The 19,590-nt window shown below is 34.8% G+C and overlaps 1 protein-coding gene across 1 annotated transcript in view; it reads right to left on the bottom strand.

The window, feature by feature from the left end:
- LOC149558366 (Leucine-rich repeat (LRR) family protein) overlaps positions 1-11,015 on the bottom strand; it is a 136,636-nt gene extending 125,621 nt beyond the window's left edge. Inside the window, exons 1-2 of the mRNA XM_089832631.1 lie at positions 10,517-11,015; positions 7,467-7,536 (exon numbers count right to left, since the gene is read on the bottom strand). Coding sequence (XP_089688757.1) covers positions 7,467-7,536; positions 10,517-10,615 — 169 coding nt within the window. The 5' untranslated portion in view covers positions 10,616-11,015. The remainder of the gene's footprint in view (positions 1-7,466; positions 7,537-10,516) is intronic.
- Positions 11,016-19,590: the final 8,575 nt, after the last annotated feature.

Below are 19,590 nucleotides of genomic sequence, written 5' to 3'. Positions count from 1 at the left end.
CTTTCGATTTGTTTTTATTTTGGTTTTCGAGGTTTTTTTTAATTCGATATATTTTACAAACTTATCGTTTGTAAATATTTATTATAAAAGTTATAAAGTTTTAAAAATAGATAAAATTGTATAAAAAATTATCTATAAACTAGGCATGAGCTTGTAGCGTAATGGTGTTGCAATCCTCCTGTTGAGAGGGACATCTCAAGATTGATTCCCCGGGCAACTAATGTGAACATAGTGGAGGCTTAGTGCATTGACAGAGGAAAAGGTTCACAAAGTTCAAGGTTGTTCACATGTGTTGATCCTAGCATGGAAGAATTTTTCATGATGCATGCAGACAAATGCTTATATTTGTCACAAAACAGCTGGGATATATAAGGTGGGACCCGATGGGAATCATATATATGGGGGCTATCACCAACAAAGGGATATAAGGGATTCCATTGTGGGTGACGTAAAGCATGGGAGATATAAGGGATACTACCATCAACTTTGAAGAGATAAGGGGATGCCATTAACAGGTAGGTGGTCATTGTGTAGGGAGGTAAAAGGAAACATGTAACTATAAGATAAGACTAATATTAAAAAGTGTTAAGGCCTCAACTGTAGTATGAGATTGTAAATAGGTGGCAAAAATGGATAGTAATGCCGATCGTATGTGCGGATGAGGTCCCTCAAAAATGTGGCTTCACTGGTTGAAAGCTCCAATCAAACGAGATAACCAAGAAAAAACATTGATCTTAAACATTAAAAATGTTATATTTGATTAGTGCGTATTGTTAGATGAGAAAAATGTCATTATAATTTTTTTTTATTAAATAAAATTTTATAAACAATCGACATACATAATATATGTTTATAAAATTATTTTTCACAAATTGAATTGATCTTTAATTTTTAATAATAATGTTTATAATGATTTCAAATCTATTTGGCAATGTTAAATATTCGAATAACCTATTGGATATATTATCTATATTTATATGAAGCAAATTAAATCCAAAAAAAATCTCGAATATTTGTCCTTGGTGAATTTCGTTTGAAGCCAAACTTGAATTCGAATTCAAACCTTGTGACTTAGCATCTCTATAACACTTCCCTTTTGAAGTTTAAAATGAATCTCTATTTAGACAGATTTTGAGGATTGTTTAGTCTCCTCTATGGGTAGTCATGAATTATTGTCAGCTTAGCCACTTATGGCTCGTTAGACATTGTCTGAGTTCTTATTAGATGATCTCACAAACGTGAGCATTTTGTCCCGAGTGTGTACTCGAGTTATTATGGAGCACTCGGAACTGTCTGAGATTATCGCTTGTGCACAACCATTTGGTAGTTGTTCGTTTACTTCATTCCTACTTATGTAATGATTTTTATGTTGATGCACTTGTCTAAAGATGTTTATATTAAGGCTTTTAAAACAAGTACATAGTGCACATATTACCCTATGTTCAGAGGGTTCCTTAGTGAGGCATTACATTCCAAGCTATGCATCCTTCAATACTAATGATGAGATCAAAGCAACTTTGGTAGGGGCACTTACTATATAGTGTGTCAGCATTTATAACAACAATACAAAGGATTACCAGGTGACATGATTGGAACCCACACATTCCTTCAATAGGAATAAATATACCTCAATATTATTAATCATATAATACTTCTATCTTCAACCCTTTCATTTGCATCCAAGATACCTTGTCAAATCTCAATGTTAAATGTTACATCCCAAATTTTGCTACATTAAAAAAAACTTCTAGTCGTTGGAAAATTCATGTGAAGTTAGATGATAGGTAAATTTGTTGAAAATCATTGTTCATGTGGAATTGATCTATCGATAATGCTATTGAGATACTTTGATTCTTGTGAAATGGAAATTTGGTTATTAGTTGTTGCTTCGTGTGACATGTTAGTTGGCCATTATGATGAGAATTGAAAAATGAATATCTTAGAAATTGAAAATGATTACATGATATTTTATTACTATTTCAAAATTATGGGAATATATTATTACCAGAGTCATTTCCATTTTTTGCAGAAGCACAATGAAGGGGAGGAGTGTTGCCAAAATGGGAGTTAGGAAGGGGATATCCAAATCCATTGTTAACCATTAGGTATGTAATCTAACCACCCGGAAGTACAAGCAAGAAGTACAAACATGACTATGAGCTAACCAATTAAATTAAAACATTATAAAAAACTCAAATAAGAAATATTACCTTCATTATATAGATGAATCTCAGTGTACTTTGTTAAGCAATCATGTCTTAGTATAATAATATCGTGTCTATACTCATACTTGTGTGGGTATAAAATCTGTACATGCATACACACACACACACACATGTATGTATGCCAATTATTGCCATATACATATATGTGTGTGTGTGTAATGCCAATTATTGCCATATACATATATGTGTGTGTGCGTACATACCTACATATTAAAGTTACTCCTACAAGCTTGGATATAAAAGATACGACATTATTATACCAAGGCTTATTTGATAATGTTGTTGTCGCCCTTGTTCTTTTATTTTTGAACCTTGGCTATGATTCTTCTCATTTATTTAATTTCTTTGGGCAGCCACCCATATATTTCATAACCTTTATGACATCGGTCTATAGTATTTCTTTTTTGTTTTTCTTATTAAAATATGTATTAGAAGATTGTGCAACGTTTCCTTGCCACCTCAATCTCAGCGTAACTTAGCATGTCGCGGGTGATCTTTGGCTATCTTGGTCGCTCTCCTTATTACATTATATAGTCTCTGCTCTACCGCTTAGGTGTTCACATTTTCCTCTCTACATTTTTTGTATCATAGTTTCTTCCTTGTTTAGCTACTTTGTTTGTCCTCGAACTTGAGCAAGAGGGTGATTGTATTCGGCAGTTGTGTTCGGTCTATGTTGAAGCTTGTGGATTAAATCAAGGTTACACTTAGAATGCCACTAGAAGCTTGGAAGCCCAGGCGTATGCTAAATTTATATATCTCAAACCATGTCAACTAAATCGGGTCATACTCTATGTTTATTTCCAATTCATCATGCTTATGTTGAACTCTGAACTTGTCGTATGCTACTTAGAGCCGGCCTTTTATTTAAATAAAAGTCCAAAGTCAAATGTAATAGTTGTTTGAAGCATTCTATTGTTTTTCCGATATGCTCTGCCTATGATAAACTTTGAATTCAAATTACATATGTTTGTCTTGAGTGCTGACCCATATAGGGATATAATTAATATATCACTGAGATAGGATATTGCTCCATATGATTAAATATCAATCAGAATGAAAGCACAATCCACTTATGATGCCATATGCCAGAACTGGCATGAAAGATGGCAAATGTATAAGTATTCATGAATTAGAAATCATATTATGAATCTCCCAAGTAAAGAGGACCAATATGGTCGAAATGAGGATTGAGAAAGTATGGGGATAGTCCTGCAAAGATAGAACAATATAAAATCAGTAATTACTAATTAAATTAAAAGAAATAGTAACTAAATAAGCTTATGGAAATCTTTGTATATTTCTAATTGTCAAGTTGAGCGGTGGGTGATCGAGCATCTAAGTTGCCCATCCGAAATCCTTGGCCAAGGTAGTAAATGGCATGATTGCCACTATGATCACCTGAGGTCAAAGTGATGGCAGTTGTGAGATAGGCTGATTGGAAAGTGTCCACAACCTCGTCAGCTAACTAGCCAACACTCTAACACCAGGATGCTCAATGGCTGGATAAGGGTGTCCCAAGCCAACTCCAAACATAGGGAGAGTCTTTCTCAATAGAGATTATGTAGGGATACTAAGGGTTTGTGGTTGGGAGGTTAAACCCATGGCAATGCTTCTCCTCTCTTCCAGATGCCAAGGCTTGCACGACTTAGTGTCATCAATCGCTTATGCTCTGGTAACCTTTTTCATTTCCACATTTCATTTGATAATTACGATGTTTTCATGTTTTTGAATATTTCCTAAAGTAAAGAAATTGGATATGGTATTGCATGTGAAATGGTAGTTAAAAACTGAATGTCATGTGAATCTAGTAGTTAAATGGTTGTTTCTAATTATTTGGAAATGTAGAATATAGTTATCTTGTAGTTCCCTTCATGTAAAAGAGTAGAGTAACTGATTTAACTGTATCTCTTTTCATTTGGACAAGAAAGTTGTTTTTTATGTTACATTAAATTCCAGAAAATCATTAATTTCAACTCTCGAGGAGTTAGTAAACATCTATAATGTCCCCTTCTCACATGTAAATAGTTATACAAGTTTCCAAAAGTTAACTTTTTAATGATTTTATATAAATACCTCATTTTATTTTTTTTAAATTGACTTTAAGTTGTACAAAAAAGGAAAACTGTAACCTTTTTGCACACTTTAAAATATTTTTAAAAAGTAAAGTGAATATGGAGCCAAAAAGAGCAATTAATATTTTATTCACCACAAAAAGTTATGAAAGGAAGGAATTGTGGCGAGAAAAGGGTTTCATTTTTCATATTAACTATTTTCTAAGAGGAGATTTGAGTTTTCTTATTTCTTGATGACGAAAACCCACCTAGCTATATTTGGTGAATTCATCTCAAAGTTGTCATTGTGCTACAGCTGAATAGATTTGTTGTTAAAGAATATTATTTGCCTTTTGATATGTTTTGAGATTGGTAAATTTTACATTGCTGTTTGACTGTGATTCTCAGAGGTTCCATGGAGTTGGGAAGGTTGTACCGTTTTCTCCATTGCCGGTTATGGCTTCCAAGCTAGGCTGTACTCCTATTAACGGACCATGGCACTGGTTAGTACACCATTGGATCCTTTTGAAGAGGTTTATCTTTTGTTATAATTATTCATACAAATTTTGGCGCTATTATTAATGTGTTGTACCACTTAGTTGCTGGCCATACAAGCCTAGAAGGGGAGTATGAATGGTTAAAGTTAAGTGGTACCCATTTTATTATGTTTTTGGGGGTTTATGAGGCATCCAACGTAGGTGCTGAACTTTGTAGCTTATTAGAGCTTTTTGGGTGTCTGCACAGCTTCATTACCTATTGCACCAGCAGCTCTGGTTTCTGTTTCTGACCTATATGTCTGAAGATGTCTATTAGTCTGATATAAAATGTATTTCAATGTGTGGTGTTCAGTAGCAGTTTGAAAAGCATTAACAATGTTATTTCAGTTTAGGGGGTGTTTCCTTCATTTTAAGGTGTTGTATCAGCATAGAAAGGAGCTTGCAACGTGTTCCCAGTGTGCATCAAACATGTTTTGAAAGTGTAACAGCAGTATCTGGGTGTTTCAAGACCTGTATCAGCACCTTAAAACACCCATATAAGATATTCTTTAGTTGGGTACATGATTATAATTTTTATCAATGTTTATTGGCTTTGTTCTAGATATTGCAGCTGTTTGATTGTATAATTAAAACTTTATGTCAGTTTGTTGAAGTTGTTTACTTGATCACTTGTCATTTGCAATGCATTTTAAGTTAGCCTTGTAACCCCCGGATGGTAGCATAGGTAAGGGCTCTTTTGTAATAATTTCATTTTGTAGGATTGGGCAGTTTACTGCCAATCGCTAACATTGCATTCATCCTCTTTTGGCATTGTACAAGATGGCATTACCAAACATTTTGGTCTGAGTCAAACTTAAAACATTCTGCTAGCAGCTTGCAATGCATTCGTGCAGTTTGCCAAAGAGGTGTTGAAAGGCCAGCTCAGCTGCCTGCATGTCATTTTATGTAAGCTGCTAATGAGGTGTTGATTAGGCTGACTCCGTCATCTGTGTATTATGGCCGGCTTGCTACCATATCATTTGTAATTGTATTCATTTAGAATAGCTGTGTGGATAAAAGCACCCTATGTTCTCAACTTGCCCAGTCTGAGATTTGGGTGATCAGAAAGTGTTGAAGATATTGCATATTCATCTTTATATTGCAAAAAGTATGTTAGGTAGATTGTTAAAACTCCTCAAAAATTAATATGATTACAAGCAAGTTGATACAATTTTTGTGAGCTTTGCCAAACATGAAGAGAAACAATTGAAACACATAGTAATTCATAGGTTTCAACAATTTTTTTCTTAACTTGTTAGTGGTGAACTTGTGCTCTTGAAAGAAAGGCCACAAGGTCAAATCCAACAAGGGGGTAGGGTGCGTACGCCTTGTTTGTAGCTCAGTTAAGTGCCTCCAGGAAGTACTGCGTGGTAGTCCCATATCATTGTCACTATATGTAGACCCAAAAACAAATGGCAGGTGTCGTGGACTATAGAAGGATCTTTCCTTTTTTTCCTTTAAATATAAAAATAATTCCAAAACCCTGAAACGGCTAATGTTCTTGTGGAATTAACTTAGTAATTTGCAAAGTTATTACAACATTGTTATGAGGGATCCAAAGAATGTTTATTGTTATTGATGCAGAAGCATCCTGGGTTGCCTTGTAATCTTGCACTTTTTGTTCTTTCTGTTGAGTTCCAGTTGCTATCGAGTTCCAATTTCCAGTTACTGTCGAGTTCCAGTTGCTACCAAGTTATCCAGTGTGTGCCGAGCTATCCAGTGTGTGTCGAGTTATCCAGTATTGGCCGAGTGTTCCTTCATGTGCCAAGTGAGCCTATTATTTGCTGATGCTCGGTGCCTTCTTTAACCAAGTTGTCTGTGTTTTGGTTCTCCGTGGGAGTCAACTTGCATATTTAATTTCGATTGTGAATTTAATGATAGGATCTTGTTTAGAGATGAGTGTTGACCATCTATTATATAATGTTCTAGAATCTTCTGTAAGCCGTTTTGGCAGGTATAAATAGGGTGTTTAGACTTAGGTTAGAAGTAGAAGTGGGAGTAGAACTTAGAGGGTTTCAAAAGGGGAATGCATATGTGTCTGGAAATGCAAATTTGAAGCTGAATCATGGATCCTAAATGTATTTTGTATCTGGCCATAACCCAGAAGGCCTTACAGTTGGGCATGTATGTTGATTACTTGATGAATCAATAAAGTATTTTGTTTTTTCTCCTTGGTGTTGTTCTTTGTTGTTTGCTTCCATTGTGTTTACTCTGCAAGGTGGTTGGTATAGCTAGGTGTGCCCTTGGCCCTAGTTATTTATTTCCTCCTTGTACCAGTTATGGTCTAGGAAAGAAACATGTTGCATTAGCAGCTATGAATTTAAGATAGACTACAATGTCTTCCCAAAAAAAAAGATACAATATGTCACCACAAACGCAATGGAATTTTCCCTCGCCACTAACAATTAACATGTCCATACTCCAGTTAGTTTAGTTATTTCTTTGCCTGAATATACAAGAAAAGGATTATTAGTAGAAAGTTCCATCCTACTTTGTCATATGGGATGAGATCACTTGGTAAATCATACGTAGACAACCTAAGTAGACAAGATGAATATTTTCGCAATCAGCGTTTTTCCTTAAGCATCCATTCAAATGTATTTATTTAACATGGTAACTTAAAGTAGCTTAAAGACCAAAAGTAATAAAATTACCGAGCTTGTTATGGGTCATATCCAGAGTGCGCACAGATCTTTCAAGTTGCAAAACCTCGGAGGGAAAGTGCTGTAACCAAAACACTCAAAATATCACCATAAAAATAAATAGAAGTGCATAAACATCAATGGTTATATTATTATATGACCATTTGTTTTTAAATACATACATAACAGCATTCTGTTTGTTAGGATTGGGATAATTTTTACTTATGCTAGCCCTGACTAGGAAACGCAGTGACATATTGAAACTTGCAGCACTAAGGGATGCAAAAATATCAAGATGGAGAAACATGACATACTAAAAGCAAAAAAAAAAAAAAAATGAAAATGTACATGAAAAACATGACATTATTTGAAAAGAAAAAATAAAACAATAGAAAAGAAATATAACACAGTTATTTAAACGTATAATTTCCCTCAACTTTGCTGCTAAAGTAAAGATAGGCTGCATTTCCTGTTCAGAGTTGGATTAGTCTGTCCCTAATAATCATTAGGTGCTTTTCTAATATGCTGATAAGATTTATACCTTGCAATGACAGTATCAAAGTTTGAGTTACCAAACAAGCTGCAGGTTCCAGCTCCATTTATTATTTACCTTGATATAGTTAACTTATTTCTCTTCTTTGTCAACTAAAAGCTGGCATGTTCCAAAGATCATGTTTCTGACAAACTCAAAACATGGAGAATATATGGAAGAGCAATGTGACACGTACAGTAACATCCCATATTATGTTTTAATACATATTCCAAACACCTCTTTGGGTAGGTTAAAAGGACTGTAATATGTGGCACTATCCTGAAAGAGACCAGGACAGAACCAACTTATGAAAATATTCCGTCCCTGGTACTAATAATCAGAACATTTGCTTTAAATCGGAATACAGTGATGCAGTTGATCAGTAATCTTCATTTATGATTAAATGTGTTAATATTTATCATTCCTTGTTCGTTGGAGTCCTAGTTAGTAGACACTCTAGCTATAGAATATATTTATTTTGATTTTCTGGAAGAATCATAACCTTTTGTTCTTCTGTGTATAAAATTATAAATTTATCCTACATTTAGTAGGTTTTTATCCTTAGTAAGGTAATTAGGATTATCTTCAATTTATCCTACACCTCTTTCTCTTTTAGTTAATAGGATTCCTTGGAAGCGTAACTCATTTCTTAGGTGTCTCTATATTTGTTGCAAGGAATATTAGAACTCTCTTTTAGACGTATGTATGCACACCTCTTGTCATGAGGAATAAGACAAATAGGTGCACATTATAGCTAGATGGTAAATATAGAGGCTTGGAGTTACATTCTCAATCTTAAAAACTCCAATAAATTTATGCAGTGAAAAGAGTGTAAGCATTATAGAATATTATTTCAGGCTTCCATCTTCATTATACACATGGTTTTCGTCCATAAAATAATTTTCTCCCTTCTAAAATACTGTTTAACATTTGTTTCAGTATGAGTTTATTTCAATTTGTTGAGTTGTTTTTTTCTTTTCTTATAGTTCAACAGTTGATCTTGGCATTTTAGTTTGTAATAAAAAATGAATTTGACGGGAGAATTGTTAAAAAGTACCATAATTCTGACAGTTGCATATCAGCAGAATTCTTTCTGGTCAATTTTAAAACTTTATTACAAGGTAATATGCTAAGTATCGTCTGTTCCGGAATCGTGTCAAACTTCTCCATATCTTGAGAATATAGATAAGTATAGCTCTGCATTTTAAATGACCTATCATTTCACTTATGCATATGGTAGCCCAAGCTCTTGGTTTGAAAACACTTCTACCTGTGATTGTACAGTAACATTTAGAAAATAGATTAGGGAATTGTAACCTTTTTAATGACTAACTGATAGATTTAGATGTTCCATTCCTACAAACAAACATTGGTTAACCCTTAAACCTTTTCCTTTGGAATTTTTTCAATGATAGTTTATTTAGTACTTCTAGTGTTGAGCTTGTGTTAAAGATATGGCAAAGAACTCCAAACTAGCTCACAAAATCATCTGCATTTATAATAGTCAGACATATAGTTAAAATGGAAACTAGAATTTGATTTCTACTGAATGAAACCCTCTACCCTGCTCAGGTGAATGTCAGTCAAGCAAAGGAATTTTATCAAACCAGTATTGGGGGGAAATGTGTTACGCAGTGTTGACTGAATCTATCCCCAGTGTAAACATGCAAAGCTAGAAGAAGCTTCCCCTCATTTTTCTTCCCGTGTCCACTGTGCATTGACCCTTTCTGGCATCAACTAAGTAAGATATTGCGCGCGTGGATACTACTATATTTCAATAAATGTGGAAGCAAATTAAAATTAAGACATGTCTGTACATGACATTCCAGAAATCGAAGTAATATTATAAAGCATGCTAGGTGTTGGAAAAAAAACCAAAAGTAAATATTGCAAAAAATGATCATAAACTACAGATGGAGAAAACTCAGAAAACAACATCACAGGCACCAAACATGATAAAGAGCAACTAGTCCATATCTACTGCATGGGTTATGGATTAGAGACCAGAGCCTTACAATTTCAAAATTTATAATCAATTCAAGGAAATGATTCCCACTTTTCATGGTACTCATTCTTCTATTACTAAAGAATCCATCTGGTTACAAGAAAAACAAAAAGTTTCCTCAACGGCCGCAACACTACAGGCCGGTCTCGAGGGTTAATTAAAGTAAATTGGCAACAAAGAGTCAATCTATACTGAGGCTCCGAACTGATTTTCGGTATATTAGGATAGACAATAACCATGTTCTGTTTATTATGACAGGATTCCGAATATAGGTAGAGCTACCACATAATTATTCTACAAAATGCAGGCATACGACCATTGAAGCACCAAATTAATATAACAACAACATGCAGACACGGAAGTCAATGGAGCGGGATGCACTAGGTCGTGCTAATATGACGTCATAAAATTTTGCAAGATATATTCTATCATTGAAACACAGAACGGTATCTCGGCAAATGAGGCTGAATCATAATAATCATTAGTATTAAATTGGATTGAGAATGCAACTAAGATTGTGGCTACCTTCAAATTAGAATCCCTGAGACCCACAATGCCAGTGGAGCGCCATCTTGCAGCACTCCTAGAATTTGCAGCGCTCCTCTTGCTCATGCAACAACCCATTGTTAAAAGTGACCGAGATAAATCCTTCAAGTGGGCTTCGCCAGAGACCCCTACATCCAAATATTATACAAATTTCCACAGTATCAATCAGAGAAGACGATGAGTGTGTTGCGAATTCATTGAGGATGTCAGTTTTTAACAAATGAAGAGGCCTCAGAAGACCAGCGGGTCCTTCTTGGATTGTACTCCAAGCAGAAATCTAGGACCCAAAATAGAAATGTCTCCTCTAACAATTGTTGACGTCTTCAAACAAGACAACCAGTCAACGTTTGCTACCAATGGTAAATAGTGAACTGATCAATCCTTGACGTATTTCTCCTGAAACGGTAAACACGCATTGTGAGGTGCATGCACGGCTCTGTTTAGTAGTTATTAAGAAACTCGTGTGTACATCTAATAACTCTTACAGGCTATTGTTATGGTAGCATAAATTATATTTGACAACTAACCTTGTCTATTAAAATAAAAAATATATGCAAAGTACATGGAGATATTTTTTCCTCAACAAATCAAATATGGTTTTAATTACTATTTTGTATAATTTAATAAAAAAAAGTTATGTGCACATTTATTATTATTAAAATGGAATGTTTCTACAATCTAATTTTTATTACTATAATAAATAAGATTTTTTAGAGGAAAATGTTTGTGGTGTTATATATATATTTCGTCATTCCACATAATCAATATGTGTAACTCTAATTATAATTTTCTACAATTTTTTAAGATTTTTTCAATTTTAACTGTATTTAGAGAGAGAAAAAAATTACAACTATCAAACATAAGTCTTAAATGTGAACATCAAGCTCTCTCATCTCAAAGTTATTTAATTTTTTTATGTATAAATCTTATTTTAACTTTTATTTATATAAATAGATAACCAATATCATTCATAAAAATAGCAAGTAGTAGAAAAACACTCTCACATCACCAAGTCTAAATATTAATAAATTTCAAGATCAAGTTCAAATAAAGTAACACCAAAATTTAAGTTGGTAAAGTAGTTTCAATAGGTGGGGGTTTTATCGATATACCCCATTTATCACCCACTATTGGATTGTCATCAATTGGCTTCTAGCCAAAAAGTGTACACTTCTCTAAACGTTGCTAAATACTCACTAGATAAATACTCAACCTCCATGAAGAGAACTTGTTGAATCAATAAAACCAAGAGCACCAAACCTTGTAGATACTCAAAATTGCTACTTAACCTCTAGAGAAAATCCAATTTAAGCCAACCAAATATCATTTTGAAGGGGAAGGAACTCACTAGCAAAATATGAGTGGTTAAATTTTAATTGTTGAAATTGGATAATAGCTCCTCCACTTTGAGCTCAACTATATTATCCAAGGAGACACGATTGAATGCAAATACCCAAGGCTTTATATTCCCAAAAATATAATACCCTAGGCATTATGTTTCACCCAATTAGATATCAAATCGAAAGCATAAGTCTTGGATGATTAGGGGATGTTGATTATGAGATGGAGACGAAACGTGAAGGCTACAAATGGTACAATAAGGCCTAGGTGATGAAATAAATTATACAATTAAAGAAAAAATAGACAAGCATACTTAGAAATAAGGGCTTATCTTGATTCTAAACAAGATTGAAATGATAGAGGAAGTGTTTTTGAATTTAGGTGTTAATTAAGTGTCATATGCAGTCTTGCTAAAAAATACAAAAAGGTGGGTACTAAATAATCATGATATTGTGCAAATGTGTTAGATGCTTACTAACACAATAAAAGGCAAAAGAATCCTTAAAGGAGATGTCCTAGCCCCCAGCAAATAACCACACAGCGGAAACAACACAACAGTGCAAGATCTGATACCAATTCACAACACTTGATTCATAAAATAATTGTTTACGTGCTATGTGCCTCATTGTAAGGCCTTCCGGGTTTTGGCCAAATACAATAGCAATTACAAGAATAGTTTTGCAAGATCCCTCAAGATCCAACCCAAAACCTAGCTAGTCTAGATCCACACTCTAGTAGAAACCTCCAAGGAAGATCTAAACTTGTTCTTGCAAGCCCACCAAGCAATCTCCTTGTTTCTCAAGCCTCAACTACTAGCCCTTCTCAAAATTTACCCAAGATACAGGTGTAAACTGCCTCACATTCGACACTCTGTCCACACACTTAGGAGAACTTCGCTCACTTAGCTACTTCGTCTTCTCCATGCTAGATCCCACACTGAATAAAATGCTTCAAGACTCCACAAGACCCCCTATTTATACCCAACAAAGTCACAAGTCTAGTATGACTACAAATTAAATATGCCCTTATGTTAAATGTACATTTAAGCTACAAGTTAGCTTACAATAGAAATTAAATACATCCAAATTAAATGCAAAGGTCGGCTCACGCTAGAAACCAAACACAGACAACTCAGGCAAAATTAGAACCAAGACATGGTCAAGTATCAAAAAACCACTTTCGAGTATTAGCAACTCCACCAAGCATAACTGAGCCCCTTCATTGACCAAGCTACTCGGTCAACATAGCAACCAAACCATGCAATATAATCGAGCTCCCTAGTATATGTCGAGTTATACTCCTTTGGTGATTGAGTCCCTTCATTGACTAAGCTACTCAGTCAAAACAACAACAAAGCATCACTGAGCTCCCAATGCATGTTGAGTGCCTTTGATGACCAAGCACCTCTTCTTTGACCCAATGACACTCCAAGTATTCTCCAAAGCAACTACAGAGCATTCCTCCAAGACCTCCAAAGTAGTCACCAAGCAAACCCATGATGCTCTTGCATCAGACTCCCTAAGTTTATAGAAAAGTGTGTCCCACACTTTGATGCTGAAAGAAAGTTTTGCAACCATCTTCATCTTCATCAAAGGTTTCCACTCCATTAGGGATAGGAAAACCAATCTATAAATCACCCACATCTACATCATTCTATCAAACACTTGAATCTCCTAAATCTCAACAACTCAATCAACATGTTCACTTCCAAGAATAAACTAAACATAATGCTTCATAGGTAAAGCCTCATCCATGTCAACCATCAACAAATCAAGAACATACAGATTTGCAGTACCATGTAGATCCAAAACCAAATCCACACTAGTAACATCAAACTCTACATCAGCAGCAATATGCAGATCTCCATTAACATATGCCAAAGTGACAACACCAGTGATCTCATTGCTCAGAACAAGATGCTCTACAATTTTCATGTCAGACACAACCAACAGATCATGAAAACCAATCTCCAACCCAACATCAACAAGGTTAGAAATATCCTTAGCAACAACCTTAAGTTGCCAGGTAGGTTCTGCATTAGACTCTTCAAACTGATCAACAAAACCAACTTCCAACTTGACCTTGCCATGCCATCTTCTTTCTCAGACAAGTCTCCTAACTGGCCAGACAACTCTCTTCTGGATCTGTATACTCTAGCTCCATAAACATCTACAAAACTCAACCATTCCTTCCTTAACTCGATCAGTTAATCTAGCTTCCAACTAAGATGACATCTCTAAAAGCCTCTTCTCCACCACATCATGGAGATTCTCAATCATCCTGTGGTCTAATCTTCTTAGAGACATCTTCCAAGATCTTCCTAAACCCTCTACAACAAATCTTCCCCACGCACCTTGTGACAAACCTAAATTGTTGCAAGTCAGATTGCAACCCACCACCTTGCACGAATAGCTAGGAACAAATAACAAGTCCAAGAACATGGTTCTACAATACACATTACACAAACCCTCTACAATCATGTCCCAACAAGATCAACCTTCCATCTTTGCATCCATCAATCCATCTGCAAGTCCTCTACAATTGTAAGTCAAAACCATGATCTGCCACCTCACAACAAATATATCTAGGACTCTAGAAAGAATATTCCACCACAATATTAACCAGATCAAGATCTTCTCATATCAACTTCTCTCAACCCAAGGTCCTTGTGCAAATTGCCTCAACCTCGACACTCTATCTTTATGGTTAAGAACAATTGTTCTTTGATACCATATGATGCAGTGCAAGGCAAGAGAATCCCCTAAGAAGATGTCCTAGCCCTAGCAAATAACCACATAGTGGAAACAAAACAACAATGCAAGATCTTATACCAATTCACAACACTTGATTCATAAAATAACTGTTTACATGCAATGTGCCCGGTTGTAAGGCCTTTCAGGTTTTGGGAAAATACAATAGCAATTAAAAAAGTAGTTCTACAAGATCCAACCCAAAACATAGTTAGTCTAGATCCACACTCTGGTAGAAACCTCCAAGGAAGATCTAAGCTTGTTCTCACAAGCCCACCAAGTAATATCCTTGTTTCCCAAGCCTTGACTACTAGCCCTTCTCAAACTATACCCAAGATCCAAGTGTAAACTTCCTCACATTCGGTGCTTTGTCCACACACTTAGGAGAACTTCGTTCACTCAACTACTCCATCTTCTCCACATTGGATCCCACACTAAATAAAATGACTCAAGACTCTACAATACCCCCTACTTATACCCAACTAAGCTACAAGTTGACCTAATATGATTACAAATTAAATACACCCTTACATTAAATGTACATTTAAGCCATGAGTCTGCTTACAACAAGAATTAAATAGATCCAAATTAAATGACACGGTCTGCTCACACTAGAAACCAAACACAGACAACTCTAACAAAGCCAAAACCAAGACATGACCGAGTATCAGAAAACCATTTATGAGTATCAGAAACTCCATCAAGCATAATTGTACCCCTTCATTTACTGAGCTACTCGATCAACACAACAATCAAACCATGCAATATAAGCCGAGTTCCCTAGTATATGTTGAGTTCTGCTCCTTTGGTGACTAAGTTCCTTCATTGACCGAGCTACTCAATCAACACTACAACCAAGCATCACCTTGAGTGCCTTCAATGATCGAGCACCTCTAGGATCATTGAGCACCTCTTCTTTGACCAAGTGATACTCCAAGTACTCTCCAATGCAACTATCGAGCATTCCTCCCATGATGCTCCTACATCACTTACAATTTATGATGATACATTTAGCCTTCACTTTAGCAAGAGTATGAGACAACCTCATGCTCACAATAAAGGAAATGTGTGTATGGGAGAGAGAGAGAGAGAGAGAGAGAGAGAGAGAGAGAGAGAGAGAGAGAGAGAGAGAGAGAGAGAGAGAGAGAGAGAGAGAGAGAGAGAGAGAGATCATTAAGTTCAAGGACACAAGCCCCCAAATGAGGATCTCAACTTAGATCCATGTACAAGAAAAAAAAACAAAAAGATAAAATTCAACTAACAATAAAATGCAAAATACAAAAAAAGGGGATTAGTACTAAAAATAAAACTCCAAATCAACTAGTCAAAGATACTTCAATTGAAAATGTTGCAACCACTAGTATCATGTTCAAAAAGCTATTTCAAGATCATAAGTGAGCATATGGAAAAGAAAAACACATGCCAAGTATCACTAGTACATTTGAGTCCATTTTTTGACAAACATTTATTGTTTTTATGATGTCAATCCATCACCAAAATGACAAAACTCACGAACTATCTTTCGTCGGTAATTTTTTGTCAAGAACAATGATGAAAACTAGGCATTGTATGTCCAACAAAATTCATTACTTCTCTTGCCCACTTTTAGATCGCATGTCTAACATTCTAACATTAGATTTATGACAAACATTCATTTAACGCAATAAATTTGGCATCAAATAGACAACATTCTCATAGACATATAGATTGAGATGTTTCATCGCAATACCGGTGACATACAAAATTGTCTTCAACAAAAGGCACATGTTACCAATGACAGATTTTATCAAGATTATGATTCTGGTGTCAAAAGTTTCTTTTAGTTTCATAAAATTTTTGACAAAATATCTATTGGAGGTTTTAGGAACCAAAACAATTACTTGGAATCTTGCAAAAACTAGTCACACTTTTGCAACTCATCAAGAATGAAAATATAGGTATTTAATATAGTATTCACTTACACATTTGAACAAAGAGGGAGACTTTATGTCTGGAATCTTGAGATTCTAAGAAGAGGTATGACTTGGATCTGACAAGTATCATATTGTGTGTGAAAATAAATTGAATCTTCAAAACATAAAGATTTAGTTCATTTTCACACATGATATGATACTTGTTAGATCACGCTCATACCTTTTCTTAGAATCTCAATATTCTTGACATTGAATCTCCCTCTATTTTCAAATGTTTAAGTGAATGTTGTATTAAATAAGTTTATTTTTAGTATTGATGAGTTACACAAGTATTACTAGTTTTTGTGGTTACATTAATAACAAAATACTGCAAGCAATTTTTTTGGTCCCTTGATCTCAAAACCTCCCTTCCTATAGATAAACATTATTAAACTAGGGTTTTAGGGTTCCAAACAAATGATTTCATACCTTGGATTGTTGCAATAGGTAGTCTATTACATATAGAAAATACTTGTAGGGGGGTGAGCCTGCATGCAGATGTGCTAAAGAAATTCTCGTGAGGAACGAATAGGGATATCTATCTCTTTAATACTTAGTTAACATTCATTCTCTTATAGCATTCTCTCATATCCGCCCGGGTAGGCTCATGTTCATTCTCCGCTTAGGACTGCAATTGATTCCCCCCTGAGTCTCTCTAGCCTGGGGTTTCTATGATTCTATGAGAGTAGGTCTCTAGGTAGGTAGATTGTAGAGCAGGCTTCATTATCTCATAATTTACTCACTTGCCATCTAAAACTATAAACTAGCCTTAGGAAGTATTCTCTCATATCTCATAATGTTTTTCAACTCACAACATATCCAGATTAACGATATGTCCCATCTCTATTGGAATTACTCCCTTTGTGTTGTTTGAGGTTAGATTCTTACTAAAACCATATGATTGCCATGCTAAATTTGACTAGGCCATGTTTAAGTTATAGACACACAACTATTGTTCATAGAAGGACTCTTATATTTTTAATATAGGTTAGAACTTACAAATAAGTAAGGCTTCAAAGCTTCTCAAATTTTAAAGGCATCTTTCAAGTCAGTCAGTTACCATGTACATTAATATGAAGCACAGGCAATCTACAATGGATATCTATAATAATTTTGTTATTTGTGGTTATTAAATTAAATAAATTTCTCTAATCGATAAAGGTTAAATGCAATACTTACAAATTAGTGAGATCTTACATTAGACCAAGGACTTTTGGGATCCTTTGTGTCAACTTATTTCCTTGTAGTGACCTAGAAGAATTGACCAACAATATTATGATCAATGGAGAATGTACATTTTAAAGATAAAGAATTACCAAGTCTCCAAATCATAAATGTCATCTTAATAGTCACCAACACCTAAAAACCTATATTTTTACATTCCTGGTCATATAATAGAAAGCTTTTTCTTTATTTGAATTCTAAAATAATGTAAATTTCATTGCACTAAGGACCTAAAAATGCAATTTATTGGAAAATGTACATTTACTTATAGTGTTGCAACTTGTAGAAATCCAATGTTGAATGGGATCTTATTGGTAAGTTGATTGATAGAAACTTGTAGAAATCCTAAGCTAGGAGCCTTTCCATGGTTAGCTCTCCAAAATAAAATTTTAACAATAAATTTAAAAGGATGGGCTATGGAGGTCCTAGTTGATGCCCTCTTCATGAGAATTAAAAAGAAGAACCAAGCCATATCATCCTTAATTATAGCTATGCGAATGCTTGATGGAATTGGTTCTTTCAAAAGATGGGCTTGAAATCTGCTTGCCCCTATTCTATTAGAAATCTTTTTTTAGTCATGGCCTAGACTGAAGTCTAATAGTATTTTAAAGGCTTACCCCTTCCATTATATTATGGGAAATATGGAAGGAAGGGAATAGAATAATCTTTAAAAAAACCTGAGCATGAATCATGATCAACTCACCCTATAGATGGAAACTTTGATTATTAAAAATAACAAGCTAATCAAAAGAAATGGAGTCTCCTATCCAATGATCCCATGGGATGGTAAGACATATAATAGATGGCCAGGGTTAAAGGTTCCACCCCACTTATGGGTGGTAAGAAAAAATAGAAAAAATAAAAGATTAGAGTATATTTGGAAACGTCCCCCCATTTGTAGGTTGAAGCTAAATTTGGATGGGGCTTCCAGAGGAAACCTATGAATAGTGGGTATTGGATATATATTAGAGATTATAAAGGATACATTATAGAAAAATGTCCTAAATTGGTTGGTATAGCTTCTAATAATGATGTTGAGTTCTGAGCCCTCCTAGAAGGATTATGACTTTCCTCGAATTTAAAAATAGAAAAGTTGGAAATATAAGGGGATTATGCCATCATTATTAATATCCTTAGGAAATAGTGTATGCCAAATTGGAAATTAGGAACTCTACTCTTTAAGGCCCTAGAGACATCTAAATCCTTTAAGGAATTAGTTATTAATCATAGTTTTAGGGAAGATAATAGCCTTGTTGGTAAATTAGCCAATGAAGGGGCTGGCGGTATTAACAAAACTATTGTCTAGAACTTCATCCTTGCCCTCCATAATCCAACATTGTTTATAATTTCTCCTTTCTCTATCCCTTTTCTAATCCCAATAATTATCCCACTACTTATTAATTAATATTTTATATCTCCAACTTGAGTTTTTAACATTAATATTTTTGTCAATATCTTTCCCTCTCACACATGGCATTTCATTGATTTGTGAAACTGTCATTTTACCTTTATGATTCATTTAATGCATTTTATTAAGTTTGGTTTCTTGAAGTTGGTATGGACTCCTTGTTTAAAGAGAGGTGATGTTGTAGTAGGCATGTTTTTGGCCATGGACACTCATATTAAGTTAAGTTGCCCTTACAAGCTTATGGCTTTCAACACCCCCATTACCATGAACATGATTTGACAATTTGTCCTTGCTAGGAACAAGGTTATATGGAGGGAAATAATTTTTTGTCTTGGCATTCTATATAATAATTGTGGTAATAGGTTATGGATGAATATT

Source organism: Cupressus sempervirens, chromosome 5 (assembly GCF_028749045.1).
Source record: "Cupressus sempervirens isolate cs-2001-9-10 chromosome 5, ASM2874904v1, whole genome shotgun sequence".
Taxonomy (NCBI): domain Eukaryota; kingdom Viridiplantae; phylum Streptophyta; class Pinopsida; order Cupressales; family Cupressaceae; genus Cupressus; species Cupressus sempervirens.
Note: the sequence above shows the minus strand (reverse complement) of the source record. Positions and strands in the feature narration are given on the sequence as shown.